The 26,189-nt window shown below is 46.9% G+C and overlaps 1 protein-coding gene across 1 annotated transcript in view; it reads left to right on the forward strand.

Annotated features, from left to right (window-relative positions):
• MTAP (methylthioadenosine phosphorylase) overlaps nucleotides 1-26,189 on the forward strand; it is a 54,356-nt gene that overhangs the window by 2,530 nt on the left and 25,637 nt on the right. The window contains exons 2-4 of the mRNA XM_056117107.1: nucleotides 10,568-10,654; nucleotides 11,904-11,962; nucleotides 15,216-15,383. Coding sequence (XP_055973082.1) covers nucleotides 10,568-10,654; nucleotides 11,904-11,962; nucleotides 15,216-15,383 — 314 coding nt within the window. The remainder of the gene's footprint in view (nucleotides 1-10,567; nucleotides 10,655-11,903; nucleotides 11,963-15,215; nucleotides 15,384-26,189) is intronic.

The raw sequence follows: 26,189 nt of genomic DNA on the forward strand, positions 1-26,189 counted from the left end.
AAACAAACACTGTCCTCCCATTGCTCGTCAATTGCTGGAGCGGGCCCAGTAACTTCTCCATTGTGAGACTTCTTGTTACTGTGTTTGGCATATTGAATACGTCACAGGTAGCTTTCCATGCTCTCCGAGAGGGGCAGAGGAATCGAACCCGGCTCAGCCGGGCTGTCTGGGTGCAAGGCAGATGCCCTACCGCTGTGCTATCACTCTAGCTCATGTGGCCCAAAAACAAAAAAAAGGGAGAGTTAAGTACACAGAATCAGCTTGGGCACCCGGTTCTTCCTGCCAGTTTCTCGTACTTTGAAGTGCGAGATGGGCTCTGTGATCAGAGTCTTGGTGTAAATATTGAGTGCTGTGTATTTTGGGTCTTGGCAGGCTGCTAAATATAAAATGAAGAGCTACAAATAGTGCTAGGCTTCCTGCTGATTTTCATTCTTTGAGAAGAGAATGGGTGACAGCTTGTCTGTTGAAAATCCGGGATGCCAGCACGAAATCCGCAGGCTACTGCAACAGCATCTTATTAGAAAACCTGAGGTCCAGAGTGAAATAAGCTAATGAACCGTATGCTACCCCAGTCTTCTCAGTGGTAGAGCTGTGACTTGCTCACAAGAATCAGATCATGGCGGCCTGGGGAACATAATTGGATGGATCCACTGGGTTCAGTAGACAGTGGTGGAACAGGGCCCTGAGCTTGCATCCTGCCAGCTACATGAGACGCATTTCCAGAATCTGGCGGTGGTCTCTGTGCCCTGTTCATGCACCTGTCAGCAAGCAGCAGGAGGACACGCCAAGTACCCGCCCAGAAGCACCTCCATCCCAGGCTGGTGCTGTTTGGGCTCATTACCTGCTACATCTGCCTTTGGTCATTTACAGAGCATCTGTGTGGAGGTGAAGCTAGAGCTAGTGAGAAGAGGGAAAAGTGATGTAACCAGGAGCCCCAGCCCCCTGGGTCCTAGGTTACAAACTAGTAACTGGGTGCTGGTTGCTGGCGCCCGCTTGAGCTAATCGATAAGTTATAGGATGTCAAGTGATCAAGTGAACTGGGTGCTGGTAACATGCCTCTGAGAGATGTTGGGTTTAAACACTGGAATGTAGTAAACCACTATGGCTTCTGAATTGCCGGAGAATCCAGTGTGTAGTCAGTCGGACCCACCGCCACCGCTCTGTTCAGGGATGAGGGTGTGTGGGCCAAGGAGAGGTTAGGCCTGCTCCCTTGGGAGGCTTCCTTCTGGGCATTTGCTTGTTCTCCTAGTATCCTCAGTGTTTGTTTGGAGGCCTGAGTGTTGTCACACGCCCACCTGCTTGGCCTCAGGGCCTCCTGGGGCAGCAGAGCACATTCTGGGAAAGGGTGTGGTACCCAGGGTCAGCAGGCCCTCCTCCTCTAATGCCCGGCTCGCACAGTAACCCCAGCACCTCCAGCTTTCACTTGTACTCAGGGTTTCAGATATAGACTGCTGTGATACTGTGTAGTGTGTCATTCAAATCTGACCATGTGCTGGCGGGTCCTTGTCAAAATAGTCATCGAATACTAGACTGGAAATGAATCTTTGACTAAGAGAACACCCACTATGTTTTTTTTTCCTCGGCTTCTTCTCTGTTTTTGTAGTTTGGGGGCTGCACCTGGCCATGTTCAGCACTTTTGGCAGTGCTCAGGGGACCATATGTGATGCTGGGGGTTGAACTCGGGTTGGTAAGATGCAAGTCAAGCAGCTTAACCCCTGTATTAACCTTTTTAGCCCCCTTTTATTCTTCAAATATTCCAAAGGGAATGACAAAGATAGTGAGATGAGTATGGGAGGGAGTGGGCCAACCCGGGCAGTGTTGGGTGTGGGGAGGACGGGAGCTTGCCGAGAATGGAGATGACAGTTCTGCTGGGGGCTGGTATCAGAGGGTCTTCTAGCAGATCATAAAGGATTTGGATTTGAGGGCAGATAGCGTGCTCTGCATTGATGAAACTCAGGTTTGATCCCCGACACCAGATGGTCCCCTAAGCACCCAGAACATAAAGGCAGGCATATCTATAAATGGATGGACATGGAGAGTATCATGCCGAGTGAAATGAGTCAGAAGGAAAGGGACAGATATAGAATGACTTGCATTCATTTGTGGGATACAAAAAATATATATAGTGGAAGACTGATATCCATGGCCAAAGGAAACAGGAGCTAGGTAGGAGGGCTGATCAGTGGTTGGAACTAACCACAAGTGTGTGGGGCTGAGAGTAGGTAATGTAGAGAAGGGACCAGTATGACAATAGTAGCAGGGAATGATCATGCTGGACGGGATCTGGGTGTTAAAATTAGGTAAAAGGAGATTTTTGATAACCTTTCAGTATCAGTATAGCAGTCCACAATGGCCAAAAGGAGAGAGAGGCAGACAGACAGACACTGGTGCTGGGAAATGCACATTGGTGGAGGGATGGGTGTTGGAATACTGTATGACTGAAATCTAAGCATGAACAGCTTTATAAGGGTCTATCACAGTGATTCAATGAATTTTTTTTAAGTGGGCATATCACCCTGAGCACTGTCAGGTTTAGACTAACCCCATGTCAGAAGAGAAATTTGAATTTTCATTGTTTTGGAAGGCACTGAAGGGTTCTGAGCAGAGGGGTCATACTGGGTTTTCCCTCTGTGATCCTGGCTGTCCATGAAGTCCCCGTGTGGGCAGGAGCTGGACAGACAGGCCTGGAGCCATGGTACTGCCAGGACTCAGGCCTCGGGTGGCAGCCACAGGGGGGTTAAGACCCTCGGATATAGTTCTAAGGAATGCAGAGAGATGGGTGAGTCATGGGTAGTGCAGGGCAGAAACCTGCAAGATGCTAGTGCTAGCGAGTCATTTCACGATGGGAGGAGGGAGACGGTAGGTTCTTCAGTGGGAGTCTCTGCTGATCACAGACCCAGGCTCTAGGAAGAGCTGCAGGGTGGAAACTCCCAGTGTCCTCAGGGGGTTCACTGCAGTGAGAGGTGGCCTTGGCCAGGGAAGTGGATGACTCTGAGAGGTGACCGCAGTACTGGAAGCCACTGCTTCAGTGTCAGCCAGGATAGAGCAGGTCCTTGGCAGCAGGGTCTCTCTCGTTGGGTGCTGGCTTCCTCGGGCAGCTGCCCAGCTTGTACTCGGGATGTTTGAGAAATTCTGGGACCTGGGTGCAAGAAGCACGTGCTTTGCATGCACAGGCTCTCAAGTTCTGTCCCATGCATCACTGGATGTAGACCTGGAAGCCACTGAGCACTGCAGGGCATGGCCTTGGGGACTCCCCTCCCCTGGGCACCACATACCGGGCAAAGCCTCAAAAGCATTCAACAAAGGGTCTGGAGCAATAGCACAGCGGATAGGGCATTTGCCTTGCATGCAGCTGTCCCGGGTTTGAATCCCAGCATCCTGTATGATCCCCCAAGCACCGCCAGGAGTAATTCCTGAGTGCAGAGCCAGGAGTAACCCCTGTGCATTGCCAGATGTGACCCCAAAAGCCAAAAAAAAAAGCATTCAACACAGTTAATGGAGTTCTGCGGGGATGAGCCCTGCACCCCCACCCCAACCCTGCCCTGGAGCATTGCTTGGGAAACCCCTAAAGGTCATGGTTGCTGTGAAAAGTGGGGAGTGTAGCCTGCTTGGTGGCAGGTGGTGGGATGCTAGCCCAATGGCTTGAAGGAAGAGGGACAGTGGCCTGAAGGAAGAGGGACAATGGCCTGAAGGAAGAGGGACGGCTTGTGGAACCTTCGCAGCTCTCCTTTTGTCCTGGCTTTAGTGTCATAATGCTTATAATATGCGGTCTACCTACCGAGGAACATACTTAGCTGTGACCGATACTATATACAAGTATTATACTGGGGCCGGAGAAGCAGCTCAATTGGCTGAGCGCTTGCCTTGTTTGCAGGAGGCCTGGGTGTGACCCTGGCACCACAGGATCCCCTGACCACTGCTGGGTCTCCAAAATAAAAAATATTTTTCAATTAATGCGACTGTACTTCCTAAGAGTTCTGGAGGGCACAAAGCCAGAATGAATCTGAGAGAGATAAAAATCGTGGTGTTGACAGGGCAAATATTGTTGGGGGCTCTCGGAGGAAATTCCGTGGACATACCTTTTCCAGCTCTGACTCCTAGGTGGACATCACTTGATCTTCTCTCTGCTGCCTTTGTCACATTGAGCACCTTCTTCCTTTTGTGCCCTTCTCAGAGCTCTTTTGACCCTCTGGGGTCCACTAAGACAATCCAGGGTCAGCCTCATCAGCAGCCCAAGATCCTTAGCTTGGTCACATCAGGTGATGCTTCCCCGTTCTGGGGCGCAGGATGGAGATAGGACCTTGGTAGCCATTATTCAGTCTGTGACACTCAGCAAATCCTCATTTAGAAAATTTAGGGCTTCCAAAAAGCTAGCCAATTCTGGCTGCACAATCAGCTTAAAGAAACTGATGAGGCCCTTGGTGGTGGGAAATGTACACTGGTGAAGATAGGTATTGGAACATTTTTTCACCAAAGCCCAATGATGAACAACTTTGTAACTGTGTATCAGGGTGATTCAGTTAAAAAAAAGATAGAATTCTTTTGAAAAAGATGCTAAAGAAAAGCCATTTTTCCTTTGCTTGGTTAATTATTCCGTATCCCTGCTTCTGTATTGAAAGCTCCTGGGGGCAGGGGACACCAGTATCCAGCTTGTGTCCTAGGGAAGGGCACTAGGAAGACTCCTGCTCCTGTTCCACTCCTGAAGGAGAGTTCTCCAGAACAGATGGTGTGTTAGGAAAATCCTTCTCCCAAAATAGTCATTTCTGGAGGTGATCCCTTATCTGTAAGGTTTACAGTGCTTTGACCTTGGAAGAGGTCTGTAAGCACAGATGTTTTTAGCCCTGACTTTGCAAGAGCAGGTAAATTAAAAGCCACAGCTGTTGTGAGCCCCTCGGCTTCCCCAGGCTGCCCTCCTGGAAATGGTCTCGCTGTACTCATTTGCTGATGGTACTGTCACCAAGTCCCAGACTGGGTGGTCTAGCAGTAGAAGTTGACTCCTCACAGCTCCATAGACCGGAGGGTCAAGATCAAGTTGTTCGCAGGTTTCTTCAGAGACCCCCCTTTCCAGTCAGCTGATTTACAGCTGACTCCTGTGCCCTTGCGCCGTCTCTCCTCTTTGAATGTCCACCTCCCCACACATACACACAGAAAGTTGAGTCCTCAAGAGGCTACTCCTGACTCTGTGCTCAGGTGTCCCTTGTGGCAGTGTCGAGAATCTTATCCTGGTGTCCAGCCTACTGAGCCATCTCTCTGGTCCCTTATGTCTTTAGAAGGATTCCATCAGATTAGCCCTTTCTCTCCTTCATGTCCTCGTTTATTGACACCCCTGTCCCCAAACAGTAGTTCCATGCGGAGTCATAGGAGTGACCCTAACTCCGGCAGGATTCTAGCTATAACTTATCGCCTTGGGTGCCTTGTCAGAGTCGGAGCTGTCAGGAATCGCCCAGGACCCATTTGCATTTGGCCACTCCGGGTCTATGGGTCTATCTTTTTTTTTGGGGGGGGGGGTCACACCCAGCGATGCACAGGGATTACTCCTGGTTCATGCACTCAGGAATTACTCCTGGCCGTGCTTGGGGGACCATATGGGATGCTGGGAATCAAACCCGGATCAGCCGCATGCAAGGCAAACGCCCTACCTGCTGTGCTATCAGGACTGCTTTCGGTCCGCTGTGCTGAACAAACCTGTTACTGACCACTACGGGATGGAAATGTTCAGGCCCCTTAGGATTGGGCTGGACTCTGCGTCCTTTGTCTTAGGAGATTGAAGGTGAGGTGGGCAAGCTGGGATTTTAATGCCTTCCTGGAGGGAGAGGGCAGGGAGGGGGGCGCTGGGTCTGGAAATATTACAGTTTCTCCTTTAGGAAGTATCAGCCCAAGGAACATTTCCTAATGATTTCAGCTGTTTTGATTAACAGTTCTCTTTGTTTCTCAGCCTAATTCCAGAAAGTCTCCGGTTTCTTATACTTGGAGTAGATGAGAATCTTCTGGAACTAGGTTCTGGACGTCTCTGTTTTGGACAGGTGAACCAGCTTTCAGGGTCTTTGCTTTCAAGCTCTCCGGGAGTAACACCTTTTCTATTTGAGGCAGACTTTCAGTCTGTCCGCAGAAGGTGTAGCCTGAGAACTTGCTGGAAAATCTGGTAGAGGGTAGGGGAGTCCTTTATTTCAGAACCTTGAATGACGAACAACTCCTCACTGAGCACCACCCACTCCACCACATTCCACCTTGATCTGCAGCACATTTATTTCCCTGGGCCGGGTACTGACACTTCTGGCTGAAACTGGTGGGGTCTTGTCACTGGTTGGGGTCCTGAGTGAACAGGGTCATGGAGGGGAGCCCCCTTCCCTCCACGGTGGAGTTCGGTGCCCACCCAGTGTCACTGTTCCTATGCTGTCCATGAACTTGTCAAAATCATATAGTAATCACAGATTGGCTCTTACTCATTCAGTTTCTGATCATTCTATTCATCATTTCTTAAAGGTTTTTTTTTTTTTTGAATAAGCAATATAAAGCAAACCTGTTGTGTGCCTGGGGCGGTATGGAATTGGGAGGGAAATTGAGGGTGTTGGTAGAAGGAAGATCACACTGGTGGTTTTGGAACATAAATGCTTGAGACAGCTGTATAATGGACAACTGTGTGAATCATGGTGTTTCTAATAAAATTTTTTTTAAAAAGAACTTAAACTTAGTTGTGAGAGATATAGTACAGTGGGTAGAGTGATTTCCTTATACGCAGTTTGATCTCGGAATACCATGTGGTCCGCCGAGTATCATCAGGAGTAATTCCTGAGCCCAGAACCAGGAATAACCCCTGAGCATAACTGGCAAAACAAAACAGAGCAAAAAGAACTTGAACTTACACCCATTTCCTCATGACCTGGACCCTTAAAAGACTTTAAACGGGGTTGGATCCAGGGATACCTGAAAGTTGGACAGCAGTGAATTAGAACATCTAAGTCTTGGCTTCCTAATCTAGTTTTACTGGGCAACTTTTTTTTTTCTTTCTTTCTTTCTTTTTTTTTTTTTTTTTTTGCGGCTGGAGCAGGAAGGGCCGTTGTGACCCAGGGATGCTCTGGGACTATTCCTGGCTCTGTGCTTAGGAATCACTCCTGGCAATGCTCTGGGGGGCGGTCATAGGCTTTGCTGGGGATCAAGCCCAGGTTGACTGCTTGTAAATCCTTGGACTATGGCTCCCATCCCTGGGCTTGTTCATACCTGTGTTGCTGTCCTCATTTGTGAAGTGGGTAGGACAGTTGGGAGGCTCACCTGCCCCGAAACACTTGACACAATGCTCTGAGTGTTAGTGCTCAGATGGAGTTCTTCTACTATCCAGGAAAGGACTAAGTCAGTTTCCAGGGGAGCATGGAATGAGGCCCTCCAGCATGCCTGGGAGTTCCTTCTCTCGTGTATTTCGCTGTGGAGCCAGTAGGTGGTGCCAGTGGCCACATCTTAGCCTTGCTGACCTCCACACAGCTCGAAAATGCTTATCAGCAAACCAGCTACTCAAGTGCCGAGTGTTCAGTCACTGCACTTGTCCTGCGTCTGTCTCTTGCAAAATGTGGGGTTCTAGAAACAACTCAAGCCCTGAGGGTGACTGGACAGACTCTCCTGCAGTCCCCTTGCAGATGAGTAGTTGACACACTGCTTCCTGCCAGCTACTGCCTGTTCCTAGGGAGGGCTGCAGAACCAGCTCCTGGATGTAGGTCATCAAGCTGCCAGTGAGATGCAGAATGAAGCCCAGGGCCTCTGTGCAGAGGACACAGGTGCTGGACTTCCCACAGAACTCGGAGTTTACATTCTTTAACCACCATGGCAATGTTGGATTTAACTTACCTCAACTGACTGTAGTTTCAGATTTGGTTTGTACATTCAAGTGTTGAGTTGAATGTGAGATGACCATCCAAAAATAGCCATGTCAGGCCAAAATGTTACTTTTTAAAGATTTGTTTATTTATTTTTTGAGGAAGCTCCCCATGGCATATTTGACATGCCAAAAACAGTAACAACAAATCTCACAATAAAGATGTTACTGGTGTCTGCTTGAGCAAATCGATGAACAACAGAAGGACAGGGCTACGTGCTACAGTTTTTGAGGCAAGCAGAAGCTTTTAGGTGTACAGAATCATCGAAGAGTAGTTTGAAAGTCAGAAATTCAGTTCTCAGACTGGATGATGACACAGATAGGACAGTTTCTTAATACCTCCCAAACCCCCAGTCAGGGCTAGGAGTCTGGCACAGTAGAAGAGAGCATCTGTCTTGTATGCATGAGGCCAACACACCACACACACACACACAGAGACCCCTTTCAAACTCCCCAGTCAGTGGTGTTGCAGAGCTATAAAACAGACAAACCAGGTGATGGGCAGAGAGGTAGCCCTTGCCTTGCACACGGCTGCCCCAGGTTTACTCTCGCACTACATGGTCCCCAGAGCACTGCCAGGAGTAAGCCCTGAGCACTGTCAAGTGTGGTCCCCGAACACACCAACGAACAAAATAAAAGTCAGAAAACCCAGGGCCAGAGTGGTGCATCAATAGGTACTGTGTATGCTCTGTATGCAGAAGGCCCAAGTTTGACCCCTGGGTCTCAATGACCCTCCCCAGCACTGTTAGCTGGAGTTGCTAAAACACTACAATGGGGAGGTGAGATATCCCTGAAGCGTTCTGTCCTTGGGGTCACCCAGTAACTCGGACTTATAATTTCACTTTCTTTACACAATGACACGCTCACTCTCCTCTCTCATTTCCTAAGTACAAATAATTGCCTCACTAAAGAAAGTACCCATAGAAACTGGTAATGATTTAACTGTAGTGGTGACGCAAGTGAACACTAGTGTTGATTTGGAAATGCATGTTGCTTTGTCTTGACCTGTATTGTTGAATTTGTAACAAGGCAGGAGAGAAATGAAATGGGTAATCGACTGTGGTTTCAGTGATGTGCCACAAGGTGGCGCCAAGTTCAAAAATGTGCTCAGCCACTCCAGGAAGTTGTGGGAAAACTTTAAAAATGATAAATTGTCAGCTGGCGGTTCTTAAAGCGAAAACTCATTAAGTTGCATTAGTTTTTCTTGTTTTGTTGATTCTACAGTACTCTCGCCCTCCTCCACCGGAATCTGAGGTTTAGAGGTAACATTGTTTTCCATGTTTATATGCATCAACTTGTAAACTGATCTGAAAATACTCAATTCAAAAGTTCTGTTAATTCTTAGTTCTAGAATTTCATTATTTCTCCTACTTATACTATAATTTTATTCAGTTGACAGTGTAGTTCATGTGAATCATTACAAAGTAATGCTCCAGTCATTTTAAATAGGATTCGGGTTGTATCCTCCCTATCCTGCGCAATTTCATGACCATTTCTCCTTTAGGAAGTGTAAGCTGGAGGAATAATAAGAATGGTTTCAATCGTTTCATTTTCGCTGAGCATTTTAATTAATTAGTTCTTTTGTGATGGTTTTGTTTGTTTTTTAGCTTAGTTCTAAAGGTTTCTTTAGCTTAGATTAATTAAGTTAAATTAAACTTGATTTAACTTAAAAGAGTATTGCATTAACTTCTGGAAAATGCAGTACGGCACTTGAACATTAATAATTTAAGTTGGGGGCCTCAGACAGTACAGGGGTCGGGGACTTGGATTGTATGTGGCCAGCCCAGTTTGATGCCTGGTCATATGATAATGTATGGTCGGTCACCTAAGCACAAAGCCAGGAGTGACACCTGAGTGACAGGTGTATCTCTCACTGAAGACTTCAACAAAAATAAAATAAAAATAGCATTGATTTAATAAATGGTTAGGTTTTACTTCCTTGATATACAGAAGACTGACTTTTCACGCTACTTCAGACCCCTTTCTGTGTTCCCTTACAGCTCGGTGAGCATAATGGCCTGGAGAAGAAAGTCTTCGCTGTTCTCTATGGGGTCATAAGGAGAAATAATTAACAAATATTTCTTTCTTTTGAACATTCTTTGTGTTATAGCATAACTACTTCCTACTTCCAGTATGCAAAAATTAGTGTTACTTTGCAAGTTATCCCTGGATCATGTAGTGGTACTATTTATTATCAATATTAATAGGCATTTTTATTACAAATGATATTTTTTAATGTGTAAACAGTTTGAAAACCACTTCCATAGTATACCTTGTAGAGCAGGAAAATTGAAAGTACTTCAACAATCACATTTGACTGTGTTTTTATTATGATATGTTAAATTCAGATAGTCATTGATAAATGTGATTTATAGCAGGTAAAAAGCTCTTGCCTTGGATGCAAGTACCCATCTTCAGATCCCCGGCACTGCATATGGGCCCCTGAGCAGTGCCCGTGAACCACCACCCTCAGTAAATAACTGTGATCTGTAGTCTGAACGGTGACTCATGCTCTGGTTATGTCTGGAAACTAGAAAGTCATCAGCTGTGGGTTGATGGCTATTTTTCAGTAGTTTTCTATTTTTTAAGATAACCAAACAGGATTGGAGATGGGCATATGAGTGTGACTAAGTGAATTTGTTAAAATAATATTACTTCTATTGAAAAAAGATCAAATTTATTTCCTTTCATTGTCTCCCTTAGATTGGAATAATTGGAGGAACAGGCCTGGATGATCCAGAAATTTTAGAAGGAAGAACTGAAAAATATGTGGATACTCCATTTGGAAAGGTTAATTTCCTGTTAATGACTAATGAATATCCTATGTTTTCTTTTCTCCTATCTACCTTTTTAGTATTAAAAATAAAATTAGGGGAGGCAGAGAGATAGTAAGACAGGTAAAGTGCTTGCCTTGCACATGGCTGACCCGGGTTCGATCCCCAGCATCCCTGAGCACAGACCCTGCAGTATGGGTATGGCCCGAAAACCCAAAACAATTGAATAAAAATCATTGCTTTTGCCTATGGTTCCCTGCCCCAGCTGAGAGGTGCCAGTAGTACCTTGCTGGGTTCTCCCTGTTAAGACAGATTTCCAAATCTGTTGCCGTGGATTTGGCTTGATGGTGAATATGTCTTTTAAACATATACAAGTCGTGGGCTGGAGCAATAGCACAGTGGGTAGGGCATTTGCCTTGCACATAGCCAACCGGAGTTCTATTCCCAGCATCCCATATGGTCCTTTGAGCACAGCCAGGAGTAGTTCCTGAGTGCATGAGCCAGGAGTAACTGCTGAGTATCCCCGGGTGTGATCCAAAAAGCAATATATATATATATATATATATATATATATATCTTCTCAATAAATACCTTTCTGTAGAAGTCAGATACTCCTGTCACACAGAGCCCAACTGAACTTTTCAGATTTCTGCATTTGGATCATCTTCCGGTGTGATGGTCACACTACACTAATTTAAGAGGTAACTGTTGGCTGTCGGGGAATTACCTGTGGACAGTATTACCCAGTCACCTTTTTCTGAGTGAGCCCCGGCCTACAAAAGGATTTCTTGTGGGACACAAGAGCTGACACTAACATGCCTCCTGTTTCAATAGAAAGGGCGGTTATTCTCCCAGCCCTGTGTCCTCGGCCTGGCCAGGTCAGGTGTGCCCCTCCCACTTCCATTGGGCTGCTTCAGACTGTGTGACTCACTGAGCTCCTGGCGTCCCAGCCAGCCTAGCCTTGAGTCAGACCTTGTGTCTACCAGGTGTTGCTGTCGGCTTGGTTCACTCGAGCTGATGTTTCTGTTGTGTTTTTCCCAGTGTCAGGGCTCACGTATGCGAGGCCTGTAGCACCGAGTCACATTCCAGCTCACTCCTGTTGCCTTACCTTCTTTGGTTCCTGTTGCCTTACTTACCTTCTTTAGTGGACCTTCAAATTCCCAACTTCCTCAAATTCTGCTGTGATTAACCAGTTTAGAAGGGAGACTTTGGAATGGTTGGTTTTGTTGTTGTTTTTGTTGGTAACCCTTTTTTATTGTGTGCAGCCTTCTGATGCCTTAATTTTGGGGAAGATAAAGAATGTGGATTGTGTCCTACTTGCAAGGTAAGATTCTTTTTTTTCCCCCCAAACTTCTTGAAGGTTATCCTTCAAAGGAGACTTTCAATTGAACTTAAATTCTGGAAAAAAGTATGGATACAGATATAAGGATTTAGATGTTGGTAAAGTAGTTACCAACAAAGTAGTTCAGTCACCTTTATTCATCACAGTTTGGGGGTTAATTTGGGGTAAGTGATATAAACTTCGGAGACCAAACACTACTCTTCACCCCAAGTCCTCTTCCTTTAAGAAAGTTTAATTAATTCAATGAGGGATAAATTAAATTCAAATCGAAACTCTACTTTTAATTCGGACTTCACAAAGAACTTTTTCTCTATTAATTTTCTCCCTTCTAATTAACCAAATAAAAGATAATGTTCTATTCTTGAGCCCTAGGTAGCAGTTTTAGGTTTATGGGTGTGGATGTGAGTATTTGGTCTCTTACATGGGTTTCCTCTGGTTTCCTTATCTTGACAGTTAGAAAGTAGTCACATGCATTAGTTTTCCATTGTTGCCCAACTAATGTTATAGACCCCTTACTGGTTTTGTTTTCTCTGGTTCGCACTACCCACAGTCCATGCCAGTCTGAAAAAAAACATTGCCTTCAGTAAGGTATTTTGACAGGGTGCAGAGAGATAGTACACACTTTGCCTACAGCTGAGCCTAGTTTGATGCCTGGTTCCCTGGTACCACAGAGGGTTCCCTGAGTTCCAGCAAGGGTGACCCCTGAGGAGTAAGTCCTGAGCACCACGGAGTGTGGCTGAGAGAGACAGAGAGAGATTCACACCTTATACAATACATTAATCACAAAATCACAAATCATCCTGTTAATCGTCAATTGCCTCGAGCAGGCCCCAGTAACGTCTCCTTCATCCTAGCCCTGAGACTATATTCAAGGCTCTTTAGGAGAATGAGACCCATCATTGTTACTGGTATTTGGCATATTGGGTACGCCACAGGGAGTTTGCCAGACTCTGCCCTGTGGGCAGGCTACATTCGGTAGCCTGCCAGTTTGTCCAAAGTAGGAATGAGATAATAAGATGTCGCTCGGCCGCAAATGCGGCCGCGCGGTTCTGGGAGTTGGTTTTTATAGTCTCTGAGTCTTGGCCGTTGATGAGATTACACGGTGCCAGGGGGCCAGTTGGTGGGTGTGACCCCCGCCTACTGGAATTTGGAGGATCTGGGTGGAGGATACTCGCCCAAATCCGAGTAGGCTTGGATTATTATACATTAATAATCACTCTATTTGTTAATCTCTTGCTGTGCATAATTTCATTGTTGTTAATCTCTTGCTGTGTGGTATAGTAAATTTTATCCTATGAATGTGTAGGGGAAAACAGTGTAATAGAGAGTATGATGGCCTCCCCGGGGGATTTAGAACAAGTCCCTGGATGGTAGGGACTGAGGCTGAGCATGGTTCCAACAGTCGAGCTTCTTAAAGCCACACACTTCATCTCAGTTTACTGTTCGCTTATTTATTAAATCACCATAAATTACCAAGTTGGGGCCAGAGTAAATATTACAGCACATAGGGCTCTTGCCTTGTATGCGGCTGACCCAGATTCTATCCCAAGCATCCCAGATGGTCCCCGAGCCCAACAGGAGTAAGCCCTGAGCATCACCAGGTGTAGTCCCCGAAAAACAAAGAACGGTTATTCATGATGGAGTTTCAAGTGATCGAGCACCAATCCCTTCACCAGTGTCCCCTTCACTTCACCAGTGTCCCCAGATTCCTTCCTGCCCCCCCAGCCCGCCTCCATGGCAGGCACTCTTTCCTTCCCCTTGCTTCCTTTCAGGCACTGAGGTTTGCAGTACCGAAAGGGCATCCTGCATATCACTTGGCCTCCTTTCACCCAGTTCTCATCCACACTTCCCCCATGTACCTAGACCTGCCAAGTCCCAGTTCAAGCTCATGAGGGGGTTGTGGGCAGAACCCCATTCCTGCTGGGCAGAAGCTGCAGCTCCTGGGGCAACCTCCATCCCTGTCCTGTGTCCCTCATGGACAGATATTTCCATGGCAGCAACTTCTAAAGAGCCTGATGGCCCATCCTACCCCACCTCCCCCCTCAAAACCACCCCAGCATTGGTTATGCTGCTTTGTTTGGTTTGGTTTGGTTTTTTATGGGGTGTGGGGGATACTCCCAGGCAGTGGGTTCACTGGGCTGGGTCTTTCCATGCTCAGTGTTGGAAGTAACACCACTGTCCTACCCAGCAGAGGTCCCTCTAGAGGGCCCATGAGGTGCCGGATCCAGTTCAGGCCTCTGAGTCTGCAAGGCATGAGCTCCAACCCTTTGAATCCCCTCCCTTCCCCCTGCTTTTCTTTTTTTTTTCTTTTTTTTTTTTTCCCCATTACTGTTACTGCCAGAGATCCAACCAAGGACCTATTGCAAGCTGAGCTATTTCTCCACCTGCTACTGCACCTTTTGGATGTAGAAGTGGCTTTGCCAGAGCCTATACAAAAAATTTTACTTTTATTTTTTTTTTCTTTTTGGGTCACACCTGGCGATGCACAGGGGTTACTCCTGGCTCTGCACTCAGGAATTACTCCTGGCGGTGCTCAGGGGACCATATGGGATGCTGGGAATCAAACCTGGGTTGGCTGGGTGCAAGGCAAACGCCCTACCCGCTGTGCTATCTCTCCAGCCCCAAAATTTTACTTTTAGAGGGTCACCTAGTAGATTTCAGTCCACCTCCCTTGGATTGGGGTTCTTGCTGGAGAATTGCTTCATTACCCCACGTTCAGAGAGAAAACTGTCAGTAGGGGGGGTGGGGGGTGACCCCACAGTGCAGTGTAGGTTTTATTCTCTGCCAGCTGAATGGAGATGTGTTGGACTAGGAAATGTATGCCGTTGAATGTGCAGGTTCTTGAGGGTCAATCATAACTATTCCTTTTGTGTGTTTGTTTTGCTTGGGGGCCACACCTGATGATGCTCGGGGCTTATTTCTGGCTCTGCACTCCAGAATTATTCCATGGCGGTGCTCGGGGACCAGATGGGATGCCAGGGATCGAACCCGTGCAAAGCAAACATGCCACCTGCTGTACTATCTCTCGGCCCCTCATAGCTATTCTTGGTACAGAGCACAGTCCATGGGCCGTGCCACCAGCCTGCCCCTGAAAACCCTGCTTTTGTACTTGGAGTCGCATATGCTCCCTGTCCCCTCACCGTTCTTGCTTGGCCAGTGAGAGCGCTTTGGTGGGAAGGCCTGGAAGCTGCTCCCAGATGCACTGCTCACTGCTGCCGTGCTGACCTTGCTGCAGGCACGGGCGGCAGCACACCATCATGCCTTCGAAAGTCAACTACCAGGCCAACATCTGGGCTCTGCGGGAGGAGGGCTGCACGCATGTCATAGTGACCACAGCCTGCGGCTCCTTGCGGGAGGAGATCCAGCCTGGTGACATCGTCATCCTTGACCAGTTCATCGATAGGTGAGTCTCTTTGGAGGCAAGGGGGAGGGGGGCTTGGGGTGGAGAGGGGTCCAGCAGTGGGGAGATAGGGAGATTGTGGAGGAGAAAGCGGCCAGCCCACAAGCGTCTTCAGCCTCCGTCATGGGAGTTCTAAATTCACACCTGCTGGAGCAATCAGCGGGAATTCTCCAGCTCTTGGTTCTGTCTTTATCATCAGTTCACTGCCCTTTGTACCCTGAAAAGATAAGGGCAGATGACTCCTATTTCCTTAGATTTGGGTAACGCGCCCCCTCCCCTTCCCCCATGCCACCATCCTAACCTTAGTCTCTAACTTTTGACAGTTGTTTTTGTTTCTTTGAGGGTTTGGAGGAAGTCTGCTGCTTATATTCCTGAAGCTTTTTGAGGGTGCAGTGTTTTGTTTGGTTTTGGTTTGGGGGCGGGGGGTGACACCCAGTACTCAGGACTTATTCCTGGAATGGAGAGATTTACCTTTGGTGAGGTTCAGGGGACATCCGTGGTGCCAGGGATTGAAGACAGGTTGTGGTCCTGTCCTGCCGCTCCAGCCCCTATACCGAGAGCTTTTCTGGGGAGCCAGAGAGAGAACTCAGTGGGCTGAGTTCATGCTTTGCATGCAGCGTCCCAGACACCACACAGTTCCCCGAGCATACAGGGAACAAAGATCCCCTGAGCACTGCCTGGTGTGTCTCAAAGGCCCAAAGAAAGTCTTGCAGCTCATTGGTAAAACTCATCCCTCATAGGCAAGAGACCCTGGGTTTGATCCATAGCACCAAATAAAATTTTTTTTTTTTTGTCCAGAGGTTTCCACCCAGTTTCTTCATTTCCTCTCGACCCTGTAGAATTTGTCTATATTCTGGGTGTTATTGATTCATCCTTTTAAGTGTCATTTAGTGTCCTCAAATGCACTGATTTTGCTGTGGCCACTCACTAGTCAGGTCTGGCAGCCTGATAACCAGACTTCTGATAACCAGATAAATGAGCTTCACTCTGCTTCTTATCAGGAGACACAGATCACCTGGTCATTCCTGCACTGTGTGAAGACCCTTCCATTGGTTTGGGAACAAGGGGGGGTTATTGTATAACTGCACGAGCACTAAATACTGTTCTGTATCCCCAAATGAAGCAATAATAGACTATCATAATAACATAATAATCTGTTAAATAACACCTAAGGATAGTAGAGATAAGGGCCAGGAGAATCGCCCCAAGACTTGGAAGCCAATCTCATGTGTTGGGGGGGAAAGGCAGGTGGAAGGGAGAAGAGACCAACCACTAAGTAAATGATGGTTGGAGGGATCGCTCGAGGTGGTAGATGCTGAAAGTAGGCTATGGACCCAACATGATGGCTGCCAAGTGCCTATATTGCAAACCATAACACCCAGGAGAGAGAAAGAAGAAATGTGTCTATCGAGGGTGGAGGGTGGGAGGGGAATAGACACTGAGAGCATTGGTGCTGGAGAAAGGGCACTGGTGGAGGGATGGGTACTGGAACATTGAAACGTAATCACAAAAATGTCTTAAGTCTGTAACTATCTCATGGTGATTCACTGAAATTAAAAGATGAAAAATAGTCTATTCAATAGACTGGACTTTTTCTGCACTTCGAAGTAGTTGAAGACACGCCAGTGGAAGTGAATGCTGTGTTGGGGATTAGTCTGCCCCATTCCTGCTGGGATGGACCACATCAATGGTGGGGGTGCAACTCGGCAGTAGAATGCATGCCTTGCATGTGTGAGGCTCAGGGTGTGGGGGGACAAAAAGGGACCACATCCTCTGCTTTGGATCAGGGTGGTGAGAGAATTCCCACAAAGGAAACTGAGGCAGCTCCTCCCCAAGTCTCATCCCATCTTGGAGACCTGCAGGTACTTCCTCATCCTCCTCCCAAGTCTTTGTCTTGGAGCTTCTCATTCTTGTTTCCTGGGAGGAAGTGGCTTGGTGTTTTTGTTTAAATCCAGTTCTGTGGGCTTCTTTCAGGGTTTGCTTATAATTCTCACCCAAAGCCCTCTTGATTTGAAGTGGAAAAATTGAAGTATATGAGATCGCACACTTTGGAAATGGCAGTGATTGAATCAAGTGATTTGGCATGGTAAATAACGGGGAGAAGGCCAGAACCTTTATATGCCATTCCTGTCATTGCTATCAATTTTTTTGACACCCGAGATTGCATGTTTATTTTCTATCTCCCTCTCTGGCATATAAGCATATAACCTGGCCTCATAGCTCTCCAGTCAGTGCTCGAAGGAATGAACATGATCACTCAAAAGGAGAGGGAAGACAGAGTTTGTGTTTAGTCTGTAAGCATCTTGGGGGCTGGAAAGATAGTTCAGTGGACTGCGTGAATGCTTTAGGCACATGGAAACACAACACACCCCACCCCCCTCGATGCTGAGCCAGGAGCAGCCTCTGAGCACAGCCAGGTAGCACTGTCCTCCCCTTGTTCATCAATTTGCTCGAATGGGCACCAGTAACATCTCCATTATGAGACTTGTTACTGTTTTTGGCATATCGAATCCATCACGGGAAGCTTGCCAGGCTCTGCTATGCAGCCCAAATACTCTAGGTAGCTTGCTGGGCTCTCCCAAGAGGGACGGAGGAATTGAACCTCGGCTGGCCACCCGCAAGGCAAATGCCCTACCTGCTGTACTATCGCTCCACCCACATATAACTCAAAAAATAAAAAAAATTTTTTTTTTCATAAAAAGCATCTTGATCAAATCTCTGACTAGCAGAGCCCTATGTTCAGAACAAATGGCTTAAAAGATCTTTGTGTGGTTACTTAAGTTAGAAAAAAGGAGTATAATGGCATTCTCAGGATGATCCAGATTTATAAAGTAATTAGAGACGTTACTGAAAGAAAAGTCTGACTTGGTTACTCATCCTGGGATTAGTTGGTACTTAGTGGGCATAATCAACAGTGCATTGTTACTTGTCCCAATCCCATTCTCACTTTATATGCATAAATGATTCACTTTCTGACTCTTTCAAGAATGTAGTCAGTGCTAGAAGTGAAAAAGAGGACAGGCCTTACTTATTCAATCAGGGTTCGGTCTGTCGCTTCATGGCTGTGTGTTCATGGCTGAGACACTAGTACCCGGTACTGGTTTTCTTTTGAGGACCATGTGAAAATCTTGGGTCTTGCCTAATTCATTTATTGTCTAGAAAGTGCCTTTGTTTAAGGCCCAACTGATATACCTGCCCAGTATATTGGTATCCTTATTCTGTCTGAATGGAAACTTGTTAGCTGGAGGGAACAGTAAGGAACATCAGTTGGTAGCAGCAGAAAAGGAGTTTTGTTCAAAAGATAAAAATCTTTTGGAATAAATTTCAAATGCTCTATTGACTGCATACTACAGAAACATTTTGGTTGTATTTATATTTGATAAAACAGAACTTGTTTCTCTTTTCACGTGACCACTGGAAAATTTGAAAGGGTGCACCACCTACATTACCTTGCCATAGACATTATCTTCTAAATGAACTACCATTGGTTGAACCTCCAACAGCCAATTAGCCAGACCTGGGGGGACGGTCGTGATTCCTCAGAAATACCTTTGAATGTCTTGGAATGTCTCCTCTCTCTAGGAGAGGAAGTTCAGAATTGTTTTCCCTTCTCAGTAATGTCCTACCCAGATTGTGTGGATACCACTTTTTGTTGTTGTTTTGTTTCTTTTTTTTTTCTTTTTCCAGAATAAATCTCAGTGTATTCAAACAGATAACCTTAACCGAAAGGCAAGGATTGGTGAGGGAGTCTGTGCTCTTTGTGACTTCAGGTTCCCCAACCAGACCTACAAACTCAGCCTGTTGGACCAAATTGCCACACTCTGCAAGGGGCAGGAGCATTGCGTTGGACTGATCTTGGTTCTGTTGAGCAGCCAGCAAATCACTTTCCTTAAGTGGACCCTTCTGAATCAAGACTTCACATGCCAGCATCCCTCTCACTCCTTTCCCTGCAAGCCATTGAATTTTCTGGGACCCATCTGTCAAAACAGGCAGCCACACGTATCTACTTCCTCTGATGTTGCAAACACCTCACCTTAGGACTGTCCTAATTTGAAAGTGCCCATTAAGGGCTAGAGGCATTGTTTTATTCTCCCTAACATAAATTGATGATTAAAAAAAATAAAAAGAAGAATCATAATAGTAGGACTATTGTTTTTTAATTGATGGCTAGGGTAAGGAAGACCTGTCCTTCTCTGCCCTCTGTGCTCTTCGTGCAGGGAAAGTCCCCTCAGCCTCCTGACCCCATGACTCCAGGGGGGCAGTATGGTTTGGGTGACCAGGGGTATTCCCTTCAGCAGCACAGAGACTCAAATTGAAATGACACAGAAGTTGATGTAACCCTACGGGGGCGGGGAGGGGATCAATATCTACCTTTTTTTTTTTTTTTTTTTTTTTTTTTTGGGTCACAACCAGCAAGCCCTAGAGGTTACTCCTAGCTCTGCTCTCAGGAATTACTCCTGGCGGTGCTCGGGGGAGCATATGGGATGCTGGGATCCTGGGTCAGCTGCGTGCAAGGCAGTCGCTCCAGCCCTGATACCTACTTTTCAAAATGAAATTCACCTATGAAGAAATCTGACCACTACCCCATTTAAGAGAAACAACTAGTTCTGTAAACAATTTAGAAAGTTGCCCCTATTTTATTGAGTTCTAAACCAAATAATTAATAATGAGGCAAGTTGTTTACATGTCGTAAACTGATTCTATTACTGATAGAAAATGTCTTAAAATACAAAATAACTGAGTTGTAAGGATAAGAATGAGATTCTTTTAAATCACAGTTTTTAATCAAGAGTGTTCCACAGATAAAGGTGTGTGTGTGTTTTATAATGAGAAAAATACAACCCCCCTACATAAAAAGTGTGTGTGTGTGTGTGTGTGTGTGTGTGTGTAAGCACTAATTTCTAGCGCCAGGTGTTTTGTGCAGAATATCATTAACATCTTGTCCGGTTGTGCCTAAGACCTTACATATATGCCCTGCTTGGAAAATGTGGCTGCATTCTCCTGAGAGGAAAGCCCCCTTTTAGAAGTGAGAACATCCAACATTGTTTCCTGGTGCGATCCTGAATTCCTTTGTTGCTTAGTGTTCCCAACTGTTAGATGAGGGTGTTGGCCTGGTTTTTCAGAGCCTGCCCTTGGGATAATAAGAGAAGGAATGTTTTTGTGCGGATGGAAGAGGCTGCCCGAGTGCTGGCGGCTGATGCATCTTTCTTACTCATCAGGAAAGTCCCGCAGTAAACATAGTGATGAGGGGTTGTCAGCTTACGTGGCCCTCTCAAAAGCACAGCCCTGCCTGGGCTTCCTCCCATCCCCCGTCCCCGGGGTATCTGAGCCTGCAGTTCTTCCCACCTCCCTAGAGGACTGGGCCCAGAAGTTGGTGGCATGTGGCTGTGGCCCAGTTAAAGTCATCTTCCAGCCATGGGAGTGGTGGGTGAATGGTCGGCAGTGGCCGTGGATGCCTGTGGTAGCGAAGGATACAGGAAGTGGGCCAGAGCCGTAGTACAGCGGGGAGAGCGTTTGCCTTGCACACAGCCGACCTGGGTTTGAGCCTCCACATCCCATATGGTCCCCCAAGAGCCGCCAGGAGTAATTCCTGAGTGCAGAGCTGGGAGTAACCTGAGTATCGCCAGGTGTGACTCAAAGAGAAAAAAAGGCGGGGGGGAGGATACATATAGGAAACTGCATTTCTGAGCACAGCTGTAAACCCTGCCTTTTCCCAGGGCCCAAGGATATGGTTCAGTAGTAGAATCCTTGCTTTGCACACTTGGGGGAGGCCCTGGGTGGGATTCCTGCTACTGCTCATCCCCTCCACCCACCCTCCAAAAGCCTTCCTTCCCTCTCACAGCTTCCTGTTCAACTCCTTCCCTCTGAGTTGAGGCTGTTGCCTCTTTATAAGAAAGCAGGTGCAGTCAAGGGTCAAGTCGCCTCTCCCCTCAGTCGTCTTTTATCAGTTCCTGCCCATAGTCCTTGAAGTAGGGGCCTGTTTCCTGTTTAACTCTGGCATTCCTCTCTGCTTCTGTGGTGTTGCCTCACTGTGCCTCCTCACTGTGTCTGAAAATGCTCCTGCCTCCCCACCCTTGGAGGAGTCCTTCAGAGATGCCCGCTTGAGGAGTGAGCTCTGTCAGTGGCACACCGGGCCTCTCAAGTTTGTGGTTGAGGAAGCTGAAGCTTCGAAGTGATGGGCCTCTGCTAGGAAGTGGGACCCGGGAGATTTGAATTTGGGGAATCTCCAGTCCCTGCCTACTACCTCTCACACATTCTTCCAACCATGCCTTTCCCGATGGTAAACCAAACTGGCCATGAGGTACCAGAGTCCCAAAGTGATATTAGGCTTTCTAAGATAAAATTGACCTTAGAGCCAGGAAATAGTACCAAGGTTGAAGCATTTACCTTGCATGCATCTTAGCTGCCACAGTGTCCAAATCCCAGCACTGCATGTGTTTTCCTGAGCTCCACTAGGAATGATCCCTGAACACCAAGTAGGAGTCCATCCGTCTCGAGTACAACTGGGTTGGGTCCCAAAACAAAAAATTTCCTTTTTCCTCATTGTCTTCTACTTCAAATGAAGTCTCACTCCCCTGAGACCCGTTCCATTTCTGTGTAGGTCATAGTGTGGCCCTGCCTCCACCACTGACCACCATCACCGTCACCTGTGCTGTGGTTCCATATTGCTCCCACCTCTGGTCAGGCCCCAGGTTCATCTGTGCTACCTTGAATTCACCCTTTCCCCTCCATCACCCGTATGGGGGGTGGTAGTTGGTTGGGTATTTTTTTTCCTGGCTTGGGGGCCACACCCAGCAGTGCTCAGAGCTTCTCCTAGCTCTGCTCAGGAACCACTCCTCACAGGGATAGGGAAACAGTGGGGAGCCAGGGATTGAACCTGGCAGCCATGTGCAAGGCTGTTACCCTAACACTGTACCATCTCATTGCCCTCATGTCTGTTGTCTTTCACACGGGGGCTCCTGGTGGTGTAGGGCTATAGTGTGGAGCTGTCCTGTCCTTGCAGTCCTTAACAACCCTCCCCTGCCGCTGGACCCCGCTCACAGCGGGTCTCCAGACTATCCAGCAGTGGTATGAGGAAGGAGGATGGGCTGAGAGTGCTGGAAAGGCAGCAGCAGCGGGCCTTGCCCTGGACTCTCATCCTGGGGGTTCTCACTAATGGGCATCAGATCACTCCTGGGCATGGGAACAAACGGCAGTCAGGAACGGGGCGGGGGAGTCCTAACATGCTCTGGGAGAAACCTCAACCCTTCCTGTAATGTGCTGTCGTTTTTCCTCTAGTTCCTGTTGTCTTTGATGGTGATGGTCTTGGACGTGTGCTTAAAAATATGTCCGTCTGCTTTGCTGTGGTTTCATCATTGCTTTTATATTTAGATTCCTCCTCTGTTTCTCTCTCTCCCTGCTAAGTAGTCATGTTTGATCTAGCCACACCTGGTCTGCTGAAGGTGAAATCAGGTAATTTCAGGATAATATCGAAGTGAGAACACAGAGTTCTTAGCACGAGTCAGATGCCATTAGACCCTAGGTCATTAATATTTACTGCCAGTAGAGCTGGTGAGTCCCTGTCGAGAGGGCAGTCGACACTTAGAATAATCTGCCTTTCCAGTCACTCTTCGCTTTAGCACTGTGCAATCCTAAACTGAAAAGCAATGTGCATTTTTCTTTTCTTTTTTGTATTTTGTCCTTTTTTGGGCTCCCACCTGGCGAAACCATCTATAGGGCTTAGTCCTGGCTCTGCTCAGGAATCACTACTGACAGAGTTAAAGGTGGTGATCGATATACATTGTTGGGAATCAAACTAGGGTCAGCTGCATGCAAGGCAAGCACCTTAACCCCAAATCCCCAACTCTCCCCCGCCCCCCCAGCCTTTTGCATTTTTCTATGTCATATGCCAGGATATTTCCTTCTTACTTCCTGAGTTTGCAGTGGTAGAATACAGTCCTGTGAGATGCCCTGCAGATAGAAATAGGAGTCACTGAAGCCGTTACACACTGACCCAAGGCCCTCCCGTTGATCATCGATTTGCTCGAGCGGGCCCAGTAACGTCTCCATTGGAGACTTTGTTGTTACTGTGTCTGGCATATCGAATACGTCATGGGAAGCTTGCCAGGCTCTGCTGTGCGGGCGAGATACTCTTCGGTAGCTTGCCGGGCTCTCGGAGAGGGGCGAAGGAATCGAACTCGGGTCGGCCATGTTGGCTGCGTGCAAGGCAGACCCCCTACCCGCTGTGCTATTGCTCCAGCCCCACACTTCCAGCTTCAGGAAAAGGAGCTTGAGGTGTTCCAGAGAGATGGGAATGATTTGCACATGACATATAAGATAGGACTTGTTGAAGCACTGTGTGGGTTTCAGTTCACATTTAAACACCTTGATGGACGTCAAATTGTGGTAAAATACCCTCCTGGCAAAGTAATTGAACCATGATGTGTTCGTGTAGTTCGAGCTGAAGGTATGCCACAATACCGTAATCCTTTTGAAAAAGGTGATCTTTACATAAAATTTGATGTGCAGTTTACTGAAAACAACTGGATCAACCCAGACAAACTTTCTGAACTAGAAGATCTGCCTTCTAGACCAGAAGTTCCAAACATAATTGGAGAAACAGAGGAGGTAGAGCTTCAGGAATTTGATAGCACTAGGGGCTCAGGAGGTGGTCAGAGGCGTGAAGCATATAATGATAGCTCTGATGAAGAAAGCAGCAGCCATCATGGACCAGGAGTGCAATGTGCCCATCAGTAAACTCTGCAAATTGCACAGGTGGATTTTCTTTCCACGTTTGCCTGATTTGTTTTCAGTGGCCCAGCTGGAGTGTCCGGTCAATTCAGATGAACTGATGGACATCTGTTGGTCTATGCGTAACTTTTAAAATTGGTATAGTATCTACAGAGTGTATAATTTAAACTAACCACAAAGCTTTACCATCTTCATTTTGACTATTCTGTAGCAGAATAAAGCACTTGAAAGGAAACAAGACTCCCTTTCACACTGACCCAGTACTGTTTTTTTGTGATATTTACAGTGAAAATGGTAATAACACCAGTAAATGCTAGTAAAGCCCTACTGTGTTCTGGTGTTGCTAATTAGTAACAATTGCAAAGACATATGCCCACATCATGTATTAGCCATTTTTTTATAGTTAAGAAGACTGAAGCTTGGTATTATTGGTATTACCCACTTGTGTGGACACTGAGATTTTTTTCATCATAGTTCTTTTTTTTTGTTTCTTTTTTCTTTTTTTTTTTTTGAATTTTTTTAGAGGAGCTCTGTCCAGCAGTGCCGGGTGGGGCAGTGTGGTGGCAGGGGACCAAACACTGGCTCTCTCTCACAGGTGAGGCACGTGCTTGCCACTTGAGCTACACGTATAGCCCCTACAGCTAGATAGCCTCACATGTATAGCCTCTACAATTGGGACTTTGCTGTTCTGTTCTTGTTTTGTGGCTCTAGGTTTTAGCAATACCTCATGAGAAGTAGACAGGAAGGAGAGGGGATGGTTATATTACCTGAAACACGGACTTCAGTGTTTCTGTCTTTTGCTATAGCACCATAAAAATTTTGGGACACTTGTGAGATCAAAGGACTTGGAGGGTCTTGGTGCTGGTCCACATCCCCTGACTAATCAGCGGATTAATTGAGTATTAATTCCCACTGATTCACTTAATCACTTAATCACTTAACTTCCCGTTAGTCGTCGATTTGCTCGAGCGGGCGCCAGTAACGTCTCCATTTGTCCCTGTCGCGTGCTAGTGTAGCCCAATGGCATCTGTTCGCTCCGGGAACATGAAGGGCCTCAGACCGATCGTTGATGATCTTGACGAAGAAATCTGACCATCTGGTAGGTGGGCGGCCACGTGATCTTTTGACATCCCGTGGAATCCAGTCAGTAACAGCTCTGGTCCAACGGTCGTCTTTAAATCTCATTACGTGACCAGCCCATCTGATTTTCGACACCTTGGCAAATGAGACAGCGTCCCTGATCCTTGATCGTCGACGGATGTCAGAACTCCGGATTCTTTCTCTCATTTGAGTGAAACGTGATATTCCAAGCATAGCTCTTTCTATTCTTCTTTGGGAGACCTGAATAGCGTTCTCATCTTGTTTGCGTAGGGCCCAGGTCTCTGAGGCATATGTTAATGCAGGAAGAACAGTGGAATCAAAGAGATGTGCTCGGAGCCGGAGGTTCTTCGTCCTCTTAGCTATTTCTTCGACGTTCTTGAAGGCGTTCCAAGCTGCTCTCTTCCTCCTGCGCAGCTCGGGTGCCAGGTCATTTTTCATGTTGACCTCTCGACCTAGGTACACATAGCTGTTGCATTCGGAGGTGGTCATTCCATTGAGAGCGAATGGGGCGTCAGGAACAAGGCTGTTTCTCATAAACATTGTCTTCGTAAGATTCAGCTGTAGTCCTACCTTTCCACACTCACGGTCAAAGTCGGCCAGCATTTGTGCCGCTTGGCTAATGTTTGGTGTTATTAAAACAATGTCATCAGCAAAGCGGAGGTGGTGTAGCTGCCGACCATCTATCTTTACTCCCATTCCTTCCCATTCCAGTCGTCGCATGATGTTCTCGAGGGTGGCACTGAAGAGTTTGGGTGAAATGGTATCACCCTGCCGCACCCCTCTCTTGACATCAACGATCACTTCTTTGTAGAATGGTGAGATCCTGGTAGTGAATCCGCAATACAGCTCACGGAGGATCCTGATGTATTGGGCTTGAATGCCCTGATTGGCTAGGGCTTCAATGACCGCTTCCGTCTCAACAGAATCAAAGGCCTTCTTTAAATCAATGAACGTTAAGCAGAGCGGCATCTTGAACTC

Source organism: Sorex fumeus, unplaced genomic scaffold (genome assembly GCF_029834395.1).
Source record: "Sorex fumeus unplaced genomic scaffold, SorFum_2.1 ptg000034l, whole genome shotgun sequence".
Classification (NCBI taxonomy): Eukaryota; Metazoa; Chordata; class Mammalia; order Eulipotyphla; family Soricidae; genus Sorex; species Sorex fumeus.